Raw genomic sequence first — 18,013 nt, 5'->3', positions numbered from 1 at the left:
TCCAAAAGATCTACCTTTCCATCTGGTGTCATTATTTGTCAGCCTGAAGAACTCTCGTTAGCATTTCTCATACTGCAGCTCTGCTGGTGATGAACACTGTTGCTGTCATTTATCTGAAGTGTAGAAACTTAGCCAACTGAGCCACCCAGGTGCCCCCAAGGATTTTCACTGCCCTAAAAATAATCTGTGCTCACCTATTCATTCCTCTCCTCCCCCTCAATGCCTGGCAACCACTGATCTTTTTACTGTCTCCATAGTTTTGCCTTTTTCAGAAGGTCATATAGTTGGAATCATACAGCATGTAGCTTTTTCAGATTGGCTTCTTTCATTTAATAATAGGCATTTAAGATTTCTCCAGGCCTTCCTTGGCTTGTTGGCTAATTTGTCTTTAATGCTAAATAATATGTCATTGTACCCTCATTTATTTATCATTCATCTACTAAAAGACACTTTGGTTGTTTCCAATTTTTGGCAATTATGAATAAAGCTGTTGTAAACACTTCTTCAGGTTCTTGTGTGGACATGAGTTTTGGACTTATTTGGGCAAATCCCAAGGAGCATGATTGCTGGATCATATATATGGTAATATGTTTAGTTTTGTAAGAAATCATCAAACTTATCTTCCAAAGTTGCATTCCTACCAGCAATGAATCAGAGTTCCTGTTTCTCCACATCGTTGCCAGTATTTGATGTCTATATTTCAAATTATGTCCATCCTAATAGGTGCCTGTTCATCCTAATAGGTGCCTGGTAATAGGTGCCTGGTAACATAAAATAAATAAAGAAATTCTTTTTTTTTTTTTTTTAAGATTTTATTTATTCACTCATGAGAGACAGAGAGAGGCAGAGACACAGGCAGAGGGAGAAGCAGGCTCCATGCAGGAAGCCGGATGTGAGACTTGATCGCGGGTCTCCAGGATCACACACTGGGCTGAAGGCAGCACTAAACTGCTGAGCCACCCAGGCTGCCCAAATAAAATCTTAAAAAAAAAAAAAAAAAAAAAAGCAGATGTCCCCCAGTGTGGTTCCTTTCTTTTCTTTTTTCTTTTCTTTTCTTTTCTTTTCTTTTCTTTTCTTTTCTTTTCTTTTCTTTTCTTTTCTTTTTTTCTTTTCTTTTCTTTCTTTTCTTTCTTTCTTTTCTTTTCTTCTTTTCTTTTCCTTTTTCCTTTTCTTTCTTTTCTTTCTTTTCTTTCTTCTTTCTTTCTTTTCCTTCTTTCCTTCTTTCTAAGATTTTATTTATTTATTCATGAGAGACACACAGAGAGAGGCAGAGACATAGGCTCCCTGTGGGGAGCCTGATGTGGGACCCTAGGATCACACCCTGAGCCAAAGGCAGACACTCAACCACTGAGCCACCTAGGTGCCCTGTTTCAAGAGTAAAATCCCCTCTAGTTTTGGACTGTTTGCTCTTCAGTGTCATCAAATTCTTGTTGTTACATTTTGTTCAAAGTTTATATTGCTATCTACAGGGTTTAGTCGGCTAGAAGATACTTCACCATTACTAGAATCCTTTCTGCTGTCTGTCTTTTTAAGAAAGCAAACAATACCGCGACAACCTGGTAAAAGCCTCTCTGTTAGCAAGGGTATCTGTCCCTGCCTGTCATCTGGCTCTGAGCTGTTACTGTAACTCATTCAGCTGCACTTCATAGTAGAGTGGGTATTTGTATTTTCTGGCTACTCAGCATCTAAATTCCCTTCTTACTTTTAGGGAATCCTTTGCCTTCTAAATCTTAGAGTAAGTTAAAGCCTGCTTCCCAGTATGTAAATCGCACATGCCACTACAGTTTCTCAGCGACCTTACAGCAAAAGGATCATATGACCAGGCTCAGCCAATCGTGGGAGATTTTGAAGCATGGAGGCCTTTGACTCAGGGATGTGGGGCCAGTTAAGAATCTTTGTTGGTGACAGAGGTGGTAGTGGTCATACCTAGTTTCTGGGGCCAGGCTTGATACTGGCAATAGTTGGGGGTATGAGTTGTGGTGTTCCTTCCTCAGCAGTAGCAGCTTTCTGGATATCCTGCCAATAAATTCTTTGTATGTTTAAGTCAGCCACAATTGGGTTTTGTCGGTTACAAATGAGACCTTTGAATTGTCTACTTAGTTATAGTTAGAAACCAACAATCCCACCATAAAGAAATCTTGTTAGACAAACTGGAGATCTTGTTAGGCCCTGCCATATTGGGGAGCTGACCCAGCTATGACCCTGCTTCCTCAAGATACGGCGCCATCCTCCTTTCCAGTCCCACTCCTCCCCTCTCTGCTTTGGCCTTCAGATCCATCTGAATTCTTTCAAAGTACTGTGCCCTTTCCTTCCTGCCTGGTTTTGTAGATATTGAGTGTCCTCTCCCCAGAATGTGATTATTGTCCTTCCCCTAAACTGCTGACCAGGTCCCTCCCCTCTGCATCCCCTCTGGCTCACATCCAATCCATCCTTTACACAGCAGCCAGAGCCATCTTCTCAAAATGCATGTCTGAGCATGTCACCGCTCTGCTTAAAACCTTTCAAAGCTTAAAATCTTCATTGATCTTTGGATAAAGACCAAATTCCTTAACATGACCCTCCAGGCCCAGCATGGTCTGGCTCCTTCCACCTCTTCAGCTTTATTGGGAGATACGTAGGAGGTAGATGTCTAGGACTGGCTTGAGAGGGACTGAGGGAGGCAAAGGAGAAGTCAAAGAGGACACCTAGATTTCTGGTTGGGGGCAGAAGTAGGGAAGCTTCCTAGTTTATTATAATCTCTAACATCTCAAAGGGAGGCATCAGTCAACCTGTCACATCCTTTGTTGAACAAGGAGCTAAAAACACCGCCCCCCCCCATACCCACTCACTCCTTCTCCAATCTGACATTCAACTACCTGACCAGCTAAGAGGTTATAGGTTTAGGCTATAGCTCTACCATTTATTTGCTACATTCTTGGCTTTCAGCACTTTCCTTCTCAGTGGTTTTGTTTTCTCATCTATAAAGCAGGAATAATACTTCATTTCTCTCTTTCTCTTTTGGTAAGGGATTATTATTGTGTGTGGTAAAATTCAGCCATGTGACTGGCCCAAACCGGGTCAGAGTTGGACATGACCATCTCCTATGAGCCTCAATAGTAGAATCTATTTGCCTTTTAGAAAGACCAGTCTGGTTTTCAGATGGAAGGTGTATAACAAATGGGTTGAGACAGGAAGGAGGGAGCCTCCAGGACTCTCAACCCTTAATTCCCTTGAAGAGATGTGTGGGGAGGTGGCCTGCATGAAGGGTAGAACAAGCAGAGCTTCCCAAACCTCAGAGTAATCTTAGATCTGCCACTGTCCACAGTTGGCTCTTAAGCAGTTGCTCTATCTCCAAATATATATGAATCCCTTTACTTCTCATTTCTGTTGCCACCACCGTAGTCCAAACCACCATCTGCTCTCTCTTGCCTACTGTGGTAATGGGATGCCCTGCCTCTGCTTGTCTGGACCAAGACATCTCCAGCCAACAGCCAGAGTGACCTTTAAAAACATAAGCAGGTACTGTTTCTCATCTCCTACGTCTTCCACTGGCTCCCCAAACTCCATAGCCCAACCACAAACCCTATATGATCTTCACCACTGCTCCCCTGTTCACCAAAATGCAGGCCCCCTGCCTGGTTCCTGGGCCTCAGAAAGGCGCAGTTTTCTGTACATGCCACTCCCTCTGCCAGGGTGCCCATACTGGGTCCTTACCCGTGTTTTGTCCAAAGGTCAAGAATCCATTTCTGAATACACTTGCACTCATCACTCTTTGCTTCTTCACTCTTTTATTTCCTTCATAATACTTATCACTGCTTGAAATCAGATCATTTATATTTATAGAGGTCTTGACAACATACCACTTTTACATCTTTGTGAATTTTAGTTATAAGAATATTTAACACTGTCTGAAGAATCTGACGGGTATAGCAAAAATACCCCTTCACTTCTCTTCTCCTGTCCTAGATCCCTCACTGGAATGACAGCTCTGTTTGTCCTACTGATCGCTGATTTGTAAATTCCCAGAAACACGCATGACACATTCAACAAACAGTTATTGAATGAAGAGCGAATCAAAGGCTGACTTCTGACTCTTCCACATACTAGCTTCCCTGGGTGGTGGTGGGGAGCTGGAGAAGGGAAGGTCAGAGGTCAAGGTCCACCAGAGGCTGTAGATTGGGCAGACTCCAAGCATCAGTTTGCTTATTTATAAAACAGGGAAAAGAGCATTTATCTCATAGAATTATGAGCATCAAGTAGTGCCAGGCACACCATGAACTCCCTCATGAAGTTTATGAGCTAGTGGGGGATGTGCTTGAAATCATGCCTGTTGACTGCACAGTCTAATCAATCTGTTCTGTCCCCAGAACTTTAGAGCCATGCTTTCCAAAATGGGCTGGGAAGAGCTCTGTGTGGGGGCAAGGGTTACCTGAAATCATCTGATTCATCTTTCTGAACCATTTGTTTTACTTAGAGGTGATATACAACATAATGTTTTGTAGTAAACTAAACACAAGTATTTGTTGAGTTAAATGAAGAATTTGTCTGAAATTTAAAATCCAAGTGCTTTGGACATCACCGTGAGGAGAGCCATTGAAGATCATGTGATTGGGTTGACCCTGCGTTTTCTAGATGGGGAAACTGATGTGGAGAGTGGCTGAACCTGGTCTCTCCATCTCAGTTGGGGTCCTCTCTAGCTCACACAATGAGCCTCCTGTCATCATGCAGGACTCTGGTGTGCTCCTCTCAAATTCCTGGCCTCAGCAAAAACAGCAGGTAGCCTCTCTCCTTTCTCTGTGGGAGTAAGGGTGAAGGCCAGAGGCCAAGCCAAGAGGGAGGTCCTGGGCCCTAATCCACACTCTCCTAATTCCTAACATTGCCCAGACCCTGGACCATCCTGTCTGCTCATCAGCACACCCTCTCCTCAATTACCTGCCTGTCTGGACATAATTACAGTAATTTTACTGGGAAATCCTTACCCAACTATATATAACCACAACAGGTAACTGCTTCTGAGCATAATTACAGGAGATGTTTACAGACCCACAATCACATAAGAGTAAATGATAGCTTCCTTTCCTCCCCATTAATATGCCAATATTAGGGATCCAATTAGCCGAATCCCAGCAGTGAGGGGGTGGGAAAGACCTCATACTCTCCCACTAGGTGGACAACAGGAGGAAGCCTCTGACAAAGCAGGGTCCTAGCCAGGATTTTACAGGACACCAGGAAGCCTGCAGAGGGATGGGTTAATATCTACTGGGCACCTACCGTTTGTCAGGCACTAAGGGAGGCCAGCAAACACCTGTGAACAATTCTGCAAGCTGTATTAAGTGGCTCACTTTATGTGTCTGCAGCCCTTTTGAGAGGGCTGGTGTCCAGTGTCACCCATAAAAAGCCATGAAGCTTGGTAGGGGCCTTTGCATTGTGCTACCCTGCCAGGTCAGACTCCCAGGCCACAGCGGGCCAGCTCTAAGCTTCTTCCTTATCTCCGGTGCTCACTGCTTCCTCTTCCTGGGCAGCCACGGCCACCACCCCTGGCTGGTCTCTGGCCCCCTCCCACCCTCATCAGTTCCCCAGCGTCGTGGCCCCTTCTTCCTGTCCCCGGGGGTTGCTGTTATCTCTCCACAAGGGGCGGGGAGTTGGGGTGGGGGGGTGGGGCTGAGGCCGGGCCGGGCACCCGGGGTCTCCTCCAGGCCCCCACCCCCACCCAACCCGGGGCTGCGCTGGGAGGAAGCTCAGCCTTGGGGTGGGCCGACCTTGGACTTCCACCCTCCGTCGCGCATGAAAGGCGGCTCCGGCGTGCGCGGGGGAGCGCTCCTGCACACACGCACAACTGCACAAAGACGTGCACACCGTTCCATCACATACACGCCCCAGTCGGCCGGAGCACACGGGCGTGCACACGCCGCGACACACTCGCGTGCACACACGCGCACGTATAGACACCCCAGCGTGCGCCCTCACGTACAGCACACACAGCGGGTGCACGGCTGTGGGCACCCGTGCCGACCTCGGGGCCCTGCGCTGGCGCGCACACGCAGTTCCCGCAGGCACGCGCAGGCACACGCGCAGGCACACGCGCAGGCACACGCGCCCTCCCGCACTGCTCCACGCCCCTGGCCGCGGCCCGGGCGCTGTGCGGCGCGGCGGGCGGGCCCGGGGCGGGGGCGGCGGCGGCGGCGGCGGCGGCGGCCGGGAGCGGAGGAGGCGGAGCAGGAGCCGGGAGCCGGCTGGCCCGCGCTCCTCCTGCCGGCCGGGGATTTTCCAGCCTGGGCGCTGTCGCCTCGGACCTCCTGCGGCCGCGGCGGACCATGGGCGACAAAGGGACGCGGTGAGTGCCGGCGGCGGCCCGGCCCGGTGCCCGCGGGGGCGACCTGGGTGAGGGCGCGGGCGGGGGTTCCAGGCGGTCACCCCGGGAGCGCCGACGCCTGGCTCCGCGGCGCGCAGCTCGCCGGTGCCCCAGGTCTCCTGTGTGCTCGCTGGCGGGGCCGCGGGGGCAGTGGGCCGAGGGTGGGGGTGCGGAGGGCAAGGACCCGGACGCCCCGTCCGGCTGGCAGCTCCTCGGGCTCACACACACACACACACACACACACACACTCCCTCGCTGCTGACACCCAGTACTGGCCAGCACCAGCAGACGCAGAGACGCGAGGGGGCAGGTTAACACACAATGGCAATGGCACACGGGCTCATGGAGGCACACGGGCACACTCATGCTGTCACACACACGACATTCACTGCCTCTCGCTCATCAGGTACAATAACATACTGTCACACACTCACTGGTATACACTCGGGAGCACATTCTTGCTGACGGCCAGGTTGGCATACACAAGTCACACTCCAGCACACATCAGTTCTGTCACACCGTCGTGTGGGCACACACATGTTGGCCTACACCAATGCACACATACAGTGTCACTTGCACTCACTGTAACAAACCCTCTGAGTCGTGCCCTCACACGCTCATGCTGGTACATGTCTCCTCAGCGCAGGGTCTGCAAGACCACACCAGCACCGACCTCCACAGGCACGTGTGTCAGACTAATGCCCACACAGACTGGCACCGCATGGTCCCAAGCCTGCAGACCCTGGGGCTGCTGACACACTCTCTCCAGTCCCTGCATGGCGAGAAGTGGAACCACATCACACAGGGTGGCAGGCCCCCTGGGAGCCTGGGAAAAATGCATCCCATCCACTCTGTTTCCTTTCCCTCTGACCTCCAGAGGCCTGGGGTGGCTGGCCAGGATCTGTTTTAAGCTGGGGTGGGGAAAGGGGTTCCTATCTTCTTAGGAGCTTGCCCTGGCTCAGAAAGGGAGAGGCTTTGCCTCTGAGATAGAAAACTGGGACAAAACAGGGGAGGAAGCTGAGGCAGGGCAGCCCCTGGGGACAGCCCCTCTAGACCAAGACAGGCACTCTGGTTTGTCACCCCAGCTGTTCCCCTTCACTTTGCCTACTCCTTTAAGTAATAGTAGAAGCTTCTCCCTCCTCTCTTCCCTCTCTCCACCCTCCCTGTCTCTCTTCTTGCTTCTAATAATTATGTATTGAGTGCCTGCTGTGTACTGAGCATAGTGTGGAGATCAAAGATATGCAAGACCTATTTCCTCCCCAAAGGAGCAGATATTAGGGAGAAGTGACCCTAGTGGTCATCATGTTTTGTGACCACAACAAATCAATTTCACACTGGCTACCATCTGACACTCTTTCTCAACAGCATTAGAAAGATCCTCCAGAGATTATTTTCATTTTTCCGAAGAGAAAACTGAGGCTTGGAGGTAATTTAGAAACTGCTTCCCCACCATCTTCTTGACAGCTCCTCAAGGAGGTTAATTTTCCCCTTCCTGTTTTCCAGAAGAGGAACCAGAGTGTTAGAGGTTACCTGACTTGCTTAAGGTCAAGGGGTGTCAGTAGCAGGGCAGAGGCCAGAGCCCACTTGGCCCCAGAGCCATTTCTCTGTGGCTTGCCCGTGGGCACTACTAGCGAAGGCCTGCATGGGCCCTGGGTTAAAGGCCGAGGTGGGGTTCCCTGCTCTGTGTGTGGAGGCCCAGGCTGGTTGGAGAAGCTGCAGAAGATCATGAGGCCTCTGCATTCACCTTGATGATTAGTCCTCATTGCAGCTGGCTGGCTGGCACTGTGACCTGGTCTTTGTTCTCAGTAGGAGGATATGTGGCTGTCTCTTCTGCTGTCTGTGTCCCCCAAAGCCAAGATCCTCCTGACCATTGAGATTAGATTTTTCTCCTTGTGAGAGTTAGGAGCCCTTGCTCTTCTTTATTCCTCCTATTCTGCTTCGCCATCAGGGTGACTCAGCCCCTCTTGGGCCTTGGTTTGCCTCTCTGTGACTTGAGGGATGTCCCTGCTCCCCACGGCTGGCGTAGGTTGTCAGCAAGATGGAGACACGGTGAGCAGCTAGGTACCTGTTGGAGACCTTATCTTTGGGGTTAGGATCTTTTCCACAACTCCCCCTGCTTGCCTCTAGCTCTTTGGGGGACCTTGGATAATTGTCTTTACCCTTCTGGGCCTTTGTTTTCCTGTATGTAAATTGGACCTGTCAATACTAAAAATTTCAAGGCTCTCTTGTGTTTATTGAATTTGCTGGGCAGGGGAAGAGGTGCTGCCTGAAGCCTGAAGCCCAGGCTTGGCTAAAGTCCATTCAATGGATGGTGGCCCTGCTCTTCTCCCCTCTCCTGTAGTCCCAGGAGGCCTCCCTCCTCCTTCCAGACAGGTTTCCTGAGTAATTTGGAAGAGAAGGGCAAAATCAATAATGGGCTGTACCTTGCCTCATTCTGTAGGCCATGGGTTTCTACTTTCTCTGACCTAGAAGAGGAAACTGCGAATACCCAATACTCTAAGGATCAGGAGTCATGGCATCCATCTCTGCACTTGGACCCACCCCCTATATGAAAATGAGAATGAGTCAGAGCTGTCACTGTCGTCTAGGAACTCCCAAGGTCCAGGGGGAAGAAGGGGAGGAGACAAATGCTTGGATGGGATTAATTACAGGGCAGGTGGTATGATGATTGCTCTAACAAGGTGCTGTGGGAGCAATCATACATCCATTCAACAAATGTTGACTGTCGGGGGGCTGGGGCTTCCGAGAAGAAGGGCCCCACTCTGTCCCGGAAGGATTTAGAGCAGAGCAGGTGATTATACTGCAGGGTTACATGTGCTGTGGGAGGCTTAAAAAGGAGTCCACACCCCAGTCCCAGAAGGGGGCATGGTGAAGGAAGCTTTCATGGGAAGGAGGTGGCTTTGGAGCTACGGGAGCTTCATCTGGAAGGATGAGGAGGCCAGGGTGGTAACACTGGGGATGTCGTTCCTGGCCCAAGGGTACAGACCGTGCAAAGGCTCGGAGGCATGAAGCACCCCGTGCAGCCTGCAGGTTGGGCTTATGATGATGGCTGAGCCTCAAGAGAGAAACACAGGCTACTCAACCTGACATTCCAGGCTAAGGAGAGTCTGTGGTGGTTCATGGTTCAGCAGGTAGGGTGAGAAGAGGCATGGGAGTAGATGTCCCTTTCAGAGGAACACCTTTGGCAGTGGCTGGGGCCATAGGGCAGAAGCAGGGGGACTGGTGAGGAGGCCCAGGAGGAGCCTGGGAGAAGGTAGGATCTGAGCTAAGGTCGTGGAGAGGATGCAACTGAGAAATATGAATGAGAAGGTGGTGTCCATTAGCCCGACTACTCGGGTGTCTGGTATGTGTCAGGAGACTTACATGCATGATCTCATTTGGTTCTCCCAGTGATCCTGTTAATGGAGGGATTTTTATTCCCTTTTACAGATGAGGAAACAGACTAGGAGAGATTAAGTAATTTGCTGCCATTCAGCCAACAAGCTTCTGAACGCAGCCTGTGTGTTCACAAAGCCCTCTGCTGCACCGTGCTTCACCCAGAGGGAGAGGGCTGAATGGCCCACATGGTTTGGCCTCCCCCACTTCCTTGGCAGCTCCCCCCTCAAGTTGTGCATCCCTTCTGGTTCTTGCTGTTCTTCCTTAACTAAACTGCCGACACGAATGATCAGAGTTAGATAACAGGAGGGACTTTCTGCGAGGCAATGGGAGAGAATGGGATTCTCTTTCCTACAGATGTTTATGACAGTTTCTTTGTTGGAGGAGAGGAGAGTGGGTTTGATGGGGATGCATAATCACCAACCCTCTTAACCTTGGCTGTCATCTCTCTTGGCTGTTAAACTCTGAGTGACCTATCTTGGCTGGAACTTAGGGAAGTCCTGTGGCTTTGTCCAGGGATGCTTCTGGGGTTCTCTGGGAAGTGGGAGTGTTAGATCTGACTTACCATCTCTGGTCCCCAGTCTAGGCTGGCTTCTGGGCTTCAGACTTCTCCACTGCTCTCTCCCTTCCAAGTTTGGGCATCCTTGCCTGAGACTGAAGTTTTCCACTGGCATGGGTTCAGGGGGCTTGTTACAGCTCAGAGCTATGACAATGGAATACCAATAGATGGAGAGTCACCACAACCCAAGTGGCCCCCTGGCCTCAGCCAGCCCATCCTCTGCTACTGCTAGAGTGACTGTGCTGACCATCTATCTCTCTGAGGCCTGCTGGAAGGGGGCAGCTTGACAGGGGGCCAGACTGGAAGTTGAGGAAGATGTAGGGAGGCTTCTGCATAAATGGGTCAGGGTCCTGGGGTAGGGATGGAGGAGGGAGGTGGGGATTTGAGTCTTGGGTTTGGAAGTGGTGGTTACCTTGGGGAACATGGGTATTGTGGTGCAGGGAAGAGGTATGGTGTGTGCAGGGGACAGTTAGAGACAGCTGGAGCCTTGGAGAGCACTGACACCTGAGGGGGACGAGGGGCCCAGCCTGAGTGAGGCTCCTGGGAGTCAGCCAGAAGGCTGCAGCTGGTGACTTGGTGAGAGGGCTTCTGATGGGGGTGGCAAGGGGCTATAGGGGAGAGGGGAGGACTCTGTTTTTCCCTGTGCTTGGAGCTGGGGTGGGCCTAGTGGAGGAAGAGTGTGAGGCCCTGGGCTTGGGGTGTTAGGAACTGGGAGTGTGGGAACCTGGGGGGTCAAGCTCAGCTGGGGGTGGGAGGACATTGCAGAAATGTGAACTGGTCATAGGGGAGGTTGTCTGCACTGGCTCCTGAAAGAGGGACATCTGATTCAGGCTGGGTGTCCTGGGGGAAGCCTTCCCAGAGGAAGTGTCTTCTAAGCTGGGTCCTGGGGCAAGCTGTCTAGACAGAAAGGGCAGACGGTGGGTGCAGGCACAAGAGTGTGTGTGGTGTGGCTGCTGAGGGATATGGCTGCCCTGGTAACTAGGCCTTGGGTGCGGGGTGGGTGCATTTCATGGCAGTTTCTCACACATTTATTGGTACCGCAGGTGTTTTTTTTTTTTTTAATTCCCCAGTTGGTGAGCTCCTTGTGGTTTGGGGCTATTTCTGTTTTCTGTTTGTGGGTCCTTTATCCATCACTGGGTTTGATTCATTGGAGATGCCTGGTAAAGATTTGTTGACTGGACTGAATCCTTCCTTCTTGCCTCTGCTCTCAGCCCAGGGGCATTCTAAAGGCTGATATTAGGTCTTTCCTAATATTCAGGAATTCTGAGGGTGAAAGCCATGTGGGACATTAGACCAGTTTCAGTGGGGGGTGGGGGCAATGGGGGGTTTCTTCCATCAGATTGTGAAGTTCTGAGGGAGAGGGAGGTACCATCCCTATCAGAATGGGGTTCCTGGGAGTGAAACCAGTTTCTCCTCCATCAGACAGGCTTCTGCCGAAGGAAGCCCTGTGTCCCACGTCAGACTGCAGGCTTCTGAAGGTGGGGCATGTCTCAGTATGAATGGGTATTATCTCTGATGGTTTCAGGCACCCTCTCTGTCTCCTGTGTGCAGGATGGGTCCTGCCCCAGGCGGGGCTTGAGTCCTGGTAGCTGGGGTACAACAGAGGGGGTGGGGCAGGACAGGGTGGCTGCTTTTGAGAGGGGAACAAAGGAGTCTGTTGTCCCAGTCCCCTCCCTCCCTCCCCAAGGGGCTCTGGCAGGGTCATCTCTCTGGAGACGCCTCCTCCTTCCTGGGACTGGCCCCATCTTTAGTCTACTTTAGAGGAACTGCCTGTTCCTTCCCAGGAGACCTGGTGCCAGATGAGGCCAGGCTCCAGGGACTGGACCACACAGGTTCAGGAGTTGTGTGTGACTAAAGTCACCACAGCGACTGAGTGGCTTTCCCTCTGCTTAGGATGGGGCTGGGCCTGGCTGGGGTCACAGCTGATTCCCTGGGGCCTCCTTGTCCTTGGAAAGGGATCCATTTGTTGGTCCGAAGAGCCTGGAACGAGATGGGGTGCTATGGCTGGTGTCAGGCCAGGAGGAGACCTACTCCTCACTCAAGGTCTGAGCACTCAGGGGTGGCACGGCCTCTCTCTCCAGCATGCACCCACGGGTCCAGAAACAGAATGGCTGTGGGCCTGGATGAGGCCAGAGGGCCTGTCCCTATGGCTGTAGGCCTCCAGCTCTATAGCTAGGCCTCCTGGTTCGTTTGCAGCTTCATCCTCCTCCCTTCTCTGGTGCCATTAGTGGGCAAGGATGTGTTTTGACAAAAGGGCAGGAAGGGGAGGGAGCAGACTGCCGAGATGTACTATCTCAGGAGGGTCCCAGGGGTATGCTCTAACGCTTAATCATTGCTGTGTGACCTTGGGCACAACATTCACACTCTCTAGGTCTTGGTGTCCCCATGGAAGTCAAGTCACCCATCATGTGCAAGGAGGTAACTCTCCCTGAGTTATGCCTTTCCCATGTTCTGCTAGTAGGTTTGGGGGTGACCTTTCTTCCAGGGGTTGCCAGAAGTGGGGGATAAGACAAAGCTCAGGCCTCTGTCACAGGCCAGGGGACCGAGACTGCAGGGGAACTGGGCCTGGGTGACTTTGGACTGTGCCCTCAGCCCACTCTGATCTGATTAGCATAGACTAATTAGTATAGTGGGTAGGACTTAGGAAGAACCAGATTTCCAGGTTTCAAATACCAGCTCTGCCACTTACCAGCTCTGTGACTTCTCCTACTGTTTAACCCTTTCTCTGCTACAGCACCCTCATCTGCAAAATGGGGCAGTAATAGTGCCGGCACAGCAGGTTGCCTCGAGGATTAACTGAGTTGAAATAGCTGAGGCTCATGGACAAGTCCCTGGCACAAGGGCAGTGTTATTTGAGGTTAGCTGCTTCACCAGGCTGTGAGCTCCTCCAGAGAGGGACCCTGTTTGATTCCCTCTTGAGGCTTCAAAGGTCTCAGCACAAGCCTGTTATATCATTGATACTTAGTACACAGGTGGTGACTTGACCCAACACAGTACCCTTCCTGTCTGTCCTTCAAGGCCTGGATCATATATGGCCTCCTTCAGGAAGTCCTCACAGATCCCCAAGTGCCTTTGACTTTTTTTTTTTTTTGCCGCCATTCTGTCCCCACCCCCTTTCTCTCTCTCATTCTTGGCACTGATCTACTCCCCCTACACCCCCTAATGTGTACTGGTTATTTACATACTCCTTGATGTCCTCCATGTGAGACCAAGGACACCTGCCCTGAGTCTCTTGTCCCTGTACCTGTGCAGACCTGGCATGGCACCGAACTCCATAATATTTGTTCAGTGAAGGAGGCTGGCTGTAGGTGTTTCACTGGGAAAAGATATACTTGGGGGGGGGGGGGGGCGGTGCAGTGTGGTTGGTGAGGACAATGGGACATCTTTGCTGATTTTGAAATATCTAAAAGTGATTTTGTGTGTGTGACCCAAAGAGCTGAGGTCATAGGATGAGTGGCTTTACCTTGCTAGGAGAATTTTTTTTTAAAGATTTTATTTATTTATTCATGAGAGACAGAGAGAGAGAGAGAGAGGCAGAGACACAGGCAGAGGGATAAGCAGGCTCCCTGTGGGGAGCCTGATGCAGGACTCAATCCCAGGACCCCAGGATCAAACCAGAGCCAGCTCTGATGTCCTGATGCTCAACCACTGAGCTGCCCAGGTGTCCTGAGAATGTGTTTTCTGATAAGCAGAGCTATCTGGCATGGAAATTGGTGGCTCATTCCAGCCTTCTTACTTTTTTCTTGTGCTGCTCCCCATGTTTAGATGCCATCCTTGCTTCTCGCTGCTTGTCCAAATCCTACTTCTTCCATTAGCGCTCCAGCCATGGAGCCATCCCTTCCTGGCCCCCAGAGTGTGGGTTCTATTCGTCATCCCCATCCTCAGACATTTCCTGAACCTTCCTGGGTCTGGACTGTGGCATGGGCAAGTACGGAGACTCTCTGTAGAATGGACATCTGGGTCTGGCTACAGTATATCCAGTGTGGTTTGACCTGGCCTGAGGAGGGGCTTCTAATGACCCATGGGTGATCAAGGAGCTCTTTATGCAGCTGGAGAGATCTTCCCATTGGCTTCCCACTGGGCAAATACTCAGAACCCACCTAATTACTGGGGACAGGGTTCTGGGCACTGGATCCACCAGGCTACGGTCATGATCAGCTAATTAAACCAAGAATTGCTCGTTGGCCCCGAGGAGTGGAAGGAAGAGGGTGGGGGTAGTGGGGCTCAGAAGAGTGTGAAATGATGAGCGGTGCTGTGAAGGAGGCTTCAGGCATGGGGCCTGTAAGCAGACCTGGGAAAAGAAAGCAGGAGGTGGGGAGCAGGGAGAGAGACAGATAGACCTACAATTGAGAGAGAGTGTTATCCGGGACAGCACCTATGTGAGATAAATCAAGGGCAGGGGCTCTGACCTGGGATCCAGGGACCCCAGTTCTTCACTGTCCCTCTGATACCATGGCCAAGGTACTTTTCTTCTTTGGGCCTCCATTTTACCATGTGTCAAGAAGGAAGGGGAAAGGGCTTTGGCCTAGGAGGTCCCCAAGACCTTTCCTTCCCAGTTCCACAGCAAGAAGGGAAGAGGGCAGAGACAGCAGGCTGTGCTCTGTGCAGGATAGGTTGGCCACTAGCATCCCTGTCTTCCAGAAGGGGCAGGCCATGTATGGGTATGATCCAGCCTGAGATCAAGTGCCTATAGTTTAATCAGAAGGGAAGACTATGGGTGGCAGCAAGTAAGCTCTTGGCCTTTGTCATGCCTTGTCCCTGTCTTCATGGCCATCCGTGGCTCCCAAACTAGCATCCTCAGTGATGACTGGTGAGAGCTGTACAATGTCTCCTGATAGTAACACCCCAAAGGTAGAGCCACGAAGTCTGGAAGAGTCACACAGCCTCGGGCAGCTTTGCTGTCCAGAAATATTGCACATCAGCTGCATGACCTTGGGAAGGGTCTTAGGCTCTCTGGGTGTCAGGTTTCTCATTTGTGCGGTAGGTATAATAATATGGCCCAGAGGGTAAGGATTTGATGAAGCCCTCGCTGTCATTCAAGACCAGGAGCAGATCTCAGCTCTTCTCTCTGCTGCCCTGCTTCCCTCATCCCCTCCCTCCTGTCCTGTCCCAGGGGCTGTGCACACAGTTGAGTATGCGGGGGTGGGGGTTTGCACTGGGCCAGAGAAGAAGTTCAGATGATGGCAGGAAAGGGAAGTGAGATTATGCAGGGCCAGGGAGGGGCTGGGCAGTGTGCTGCCAGGGCAGCCTGAGCCCCCAGCCTTCTGGCCTCTCCCCCGCAGCAGATTGTCTAAGAGGAAGTGGGGAGAATTTGGGGGGGGGGCCAGAAGCCAGGGGCCGGGGTGAGCCTTGTGGGGGGCCCCAGGCCTCCCTCCCTTAGCCCACACCCCCAGGTGCAGCTGTGGAGTGCAGAGCCAGATTTCTGCCCGGGAAGCCAGCAGGCCACTGTGTCACACACTCCGAGCCCTTCCTGGTTCCCAACCCCTAGCGGGAGTGTCTGCTGGGAGCTGAGGCGCTGGGGAAGCCGCCCCTGCCTCCTGCCTCTGAGGCCTGCCCGAGGTCTGGAGGAGAGGCAGCAAAGGAGGGAAGAAAGCCGCCTCTCCCTCCCCCGGCCTCTCCCTGCAGTGCTGGGCTGTGACATGCCAGGGCCTCGACTCCAAGGAAGCTGGTTACATAACAGCCCAACTCTCGGCTTCTTTCTCTTCCTCCCCAGAGGGGCCCAGGAGGAGGCCAGAGTTGCTCTGCTCAGGATTCCTGGGCCTGAGAGGTCAATGTGACCAGCCCCCTGCCCGGGGTGGTGGTACTTGACGCCCACACCGTGGCAGGGAGAACAGTATGTGCCACTGGAGTGCGGCCGCTGATGCTGGCTCTGTGCACGGCCCCCCTTCCCACACTCCTGGGAGCCCAGCCGCAGAGGGGAGAAGCCCTCATTAGAGGAAACAGGCTGTGTCCTGAGATAATTTGCCTGCGAAATGCCCCCAGAGGGGACCTGGCCTCTTTGCAGCCAGAGGAACAAATAGCCAGCATTTTTCAGTTTGTTCTACTCTGTTCCACAAACATTTCTCAAGTACTTGCAGTGCCAGGCCCGGACCTCTGCTCAGCACATGTCCCCAGACTGCCTGGCCCATCCCAGCTGCCTATCTCACCTCGTGGGAAGCTGATTTCGCGAGCAGCTCTGCCCGTCTGCCACCTGAGACCCTTTCTCATAGGCCTAGCCCTCCAGTGCTGGGGTGGTAGGAACTTTCTGGCAGAGAACACCACAGGGGTTCCTCTGGGCTGGGTGCTTACAGGGTTGGCTTGTACCCTTTCTGTACTCCACCCTGGTCCTCTGAAGAAGGTACCTGGGAACAGACACTTCTTGTGTACCTGCCACATCGCAGGCCCTAGGCTGGGCCCCTGAGGCACGAAGAGGAAACCTGTGAGTCTCAGCCCTTGTGCTGCCCTGTCTTTTGGGAATAGATCACTGCCACGTACTAGAAGTGGGTAATGTGGATTATTTTCTCCTGGGAGCAGAGTAAGACCAGTGGCTAAGAGTCAAAGGCAACTCCTCAGAAGGGATGGCGGGTGCTGGAGCAGGCTTTGCATGCTGAGTTCGAAGTGAGCCAAAGGTGAAGCTTGTGTTGGTGCTATGTGTGACAGATGTTTTCAGCCAGGACTGACTTCCTTCATCAGATCCGTTAAAAAAAAATTTTTTTTTAAAATTTATTTTATTCATGAGAGACACAGAGAGAGAAAGAGACAGAGGGAGAAGCAGTCTCCCCAGGGGGGAGCTCGATACGGGACTGGATCCCAGGACCCCGGATCACACCCAGAGCTGGAGGCTCAACCACTGAGCCACCCAGGAGTCCCACTTCATCAGATGCTTGAGGATGTCCTGTGTACCAGGTACAGTGTCAGACACTCATTTCATCTGTCGTCACTTAGGAGTATGCTGCAGCTGCAGACTGTTTTTAAACAACAACAAAAATTTTTTAAGATTTTATTCATTTGGGGGTCGCCTGAGTGGTTCAGTGGTTGAGTGTCTGTCTGCCTTTGACTCAGGATCGAGTCCCACATCAGTCTCCTTGCGGGGAGCCTGCTTCTCCCTCTGCCTGTATCTCTACCTCTGAATGTCTCTCATGAATAAATAAATAAAATAAAATAAAAAGATTTTATTCATTTGGGAGAGAGAGAGAAAGAGAGAGAGAGGGCGCACAAGCAGAGGGGGAGAGGGACATAAGCCGACTCCCTTCTGAGCAGGGAGCTCCAACAACATAGGGCTTGATCCCAGGACCCTGAGATCATGACCCGAGCCAAAGGCAGATGCTAAAATGACTGAGCCACCCAGGCAGGGCTGCAAACTGAGGACACAAAATTTAGGGTGAGAGTCAAAGCTCTGCCACATGGCATCACAGTGAATGCTTGGGCCTGGACAGGAGAAATGGGACAGATACATGAGAAGACACCAGGTCCAGCAAACCCACCATTGGAAACAAGAAGGTTTGAGGGTCTGTCCAAGGTCACTTCTGGTAGAGGACCACCAGAGCAAAGGCTTTCCTCCAGTGGAGGAGGATGAGCAATGGGCATGGAATAGGAAACTATGTCTTGTGAGAAACAGCTGTAAGCTTTGGGGCTGTGAGGTGGCAGTGGAGGTAGGGACACTGCAGCTCTGGGGGCCATCTCTGGGAACACATAGGGAGGCCAGGGGCTACGTGCCAGCATGGTGGAGAAGAGCAGTGGACTGGGGTTCTCACCTTTCCTCTACCAGT

At 51.9% G+C, this 18,013-nt stretch overlaps 1 protein-coding gene across 5 annotated transcripts in view; it reads left to right on the top strand.

Moving 5' to 3' along the window:
- The first annotated feature begins 5,958 nt into the window (after window positions 1-5,958).
- ARRB1 (arrestin beta 1) overlaps window positions 5,959-18,013 on the top strand; it is a 77,092-nt gene continuing 65,037 nt past the window's right edge. The window contains exon 1 of one of the 5 annotated variants that reach the window (XM_041729788.1): window positions 5,959-6,313. In XM_041729788.1, the coding sequence (XP_041585722.1) occupies window positions 6,294-6,313 (20 nt within the window). In that variant the 5' untranslated portion in view covers window positions 5,959-6,293. Of the gene's footprint in view, window positions 6,314-17,043; window positions 17,151-18,013 lie in introns of those variants that run through there. The other 4 variants (XM_041729784.1, XM_041729785.1, XM_041729782.1 and 1 more) reach the window with 4 other exon arrangements.

This window comes from Vulpes lagopus, chromosome 15, assembly GCF_018345385.1.
Source record: "Vulpes lagopus strain Blue_001 chromosome 15, ASM1834538v1, whole genome shotgun sequence".
In the NCBI taxonomy this organism is placed as follows: domain Eukaryota; kingdom Metazoa; phylum Chordata; class Mammalia; order Carnivora; family Canidae; genus Vulpes; species Vulpes lagopus.
The sequence above is the reverse complement of the archived record's forward strand: the minus strand, read 5'-3'. Positions and strand labels throughout refer to the sequence as shown.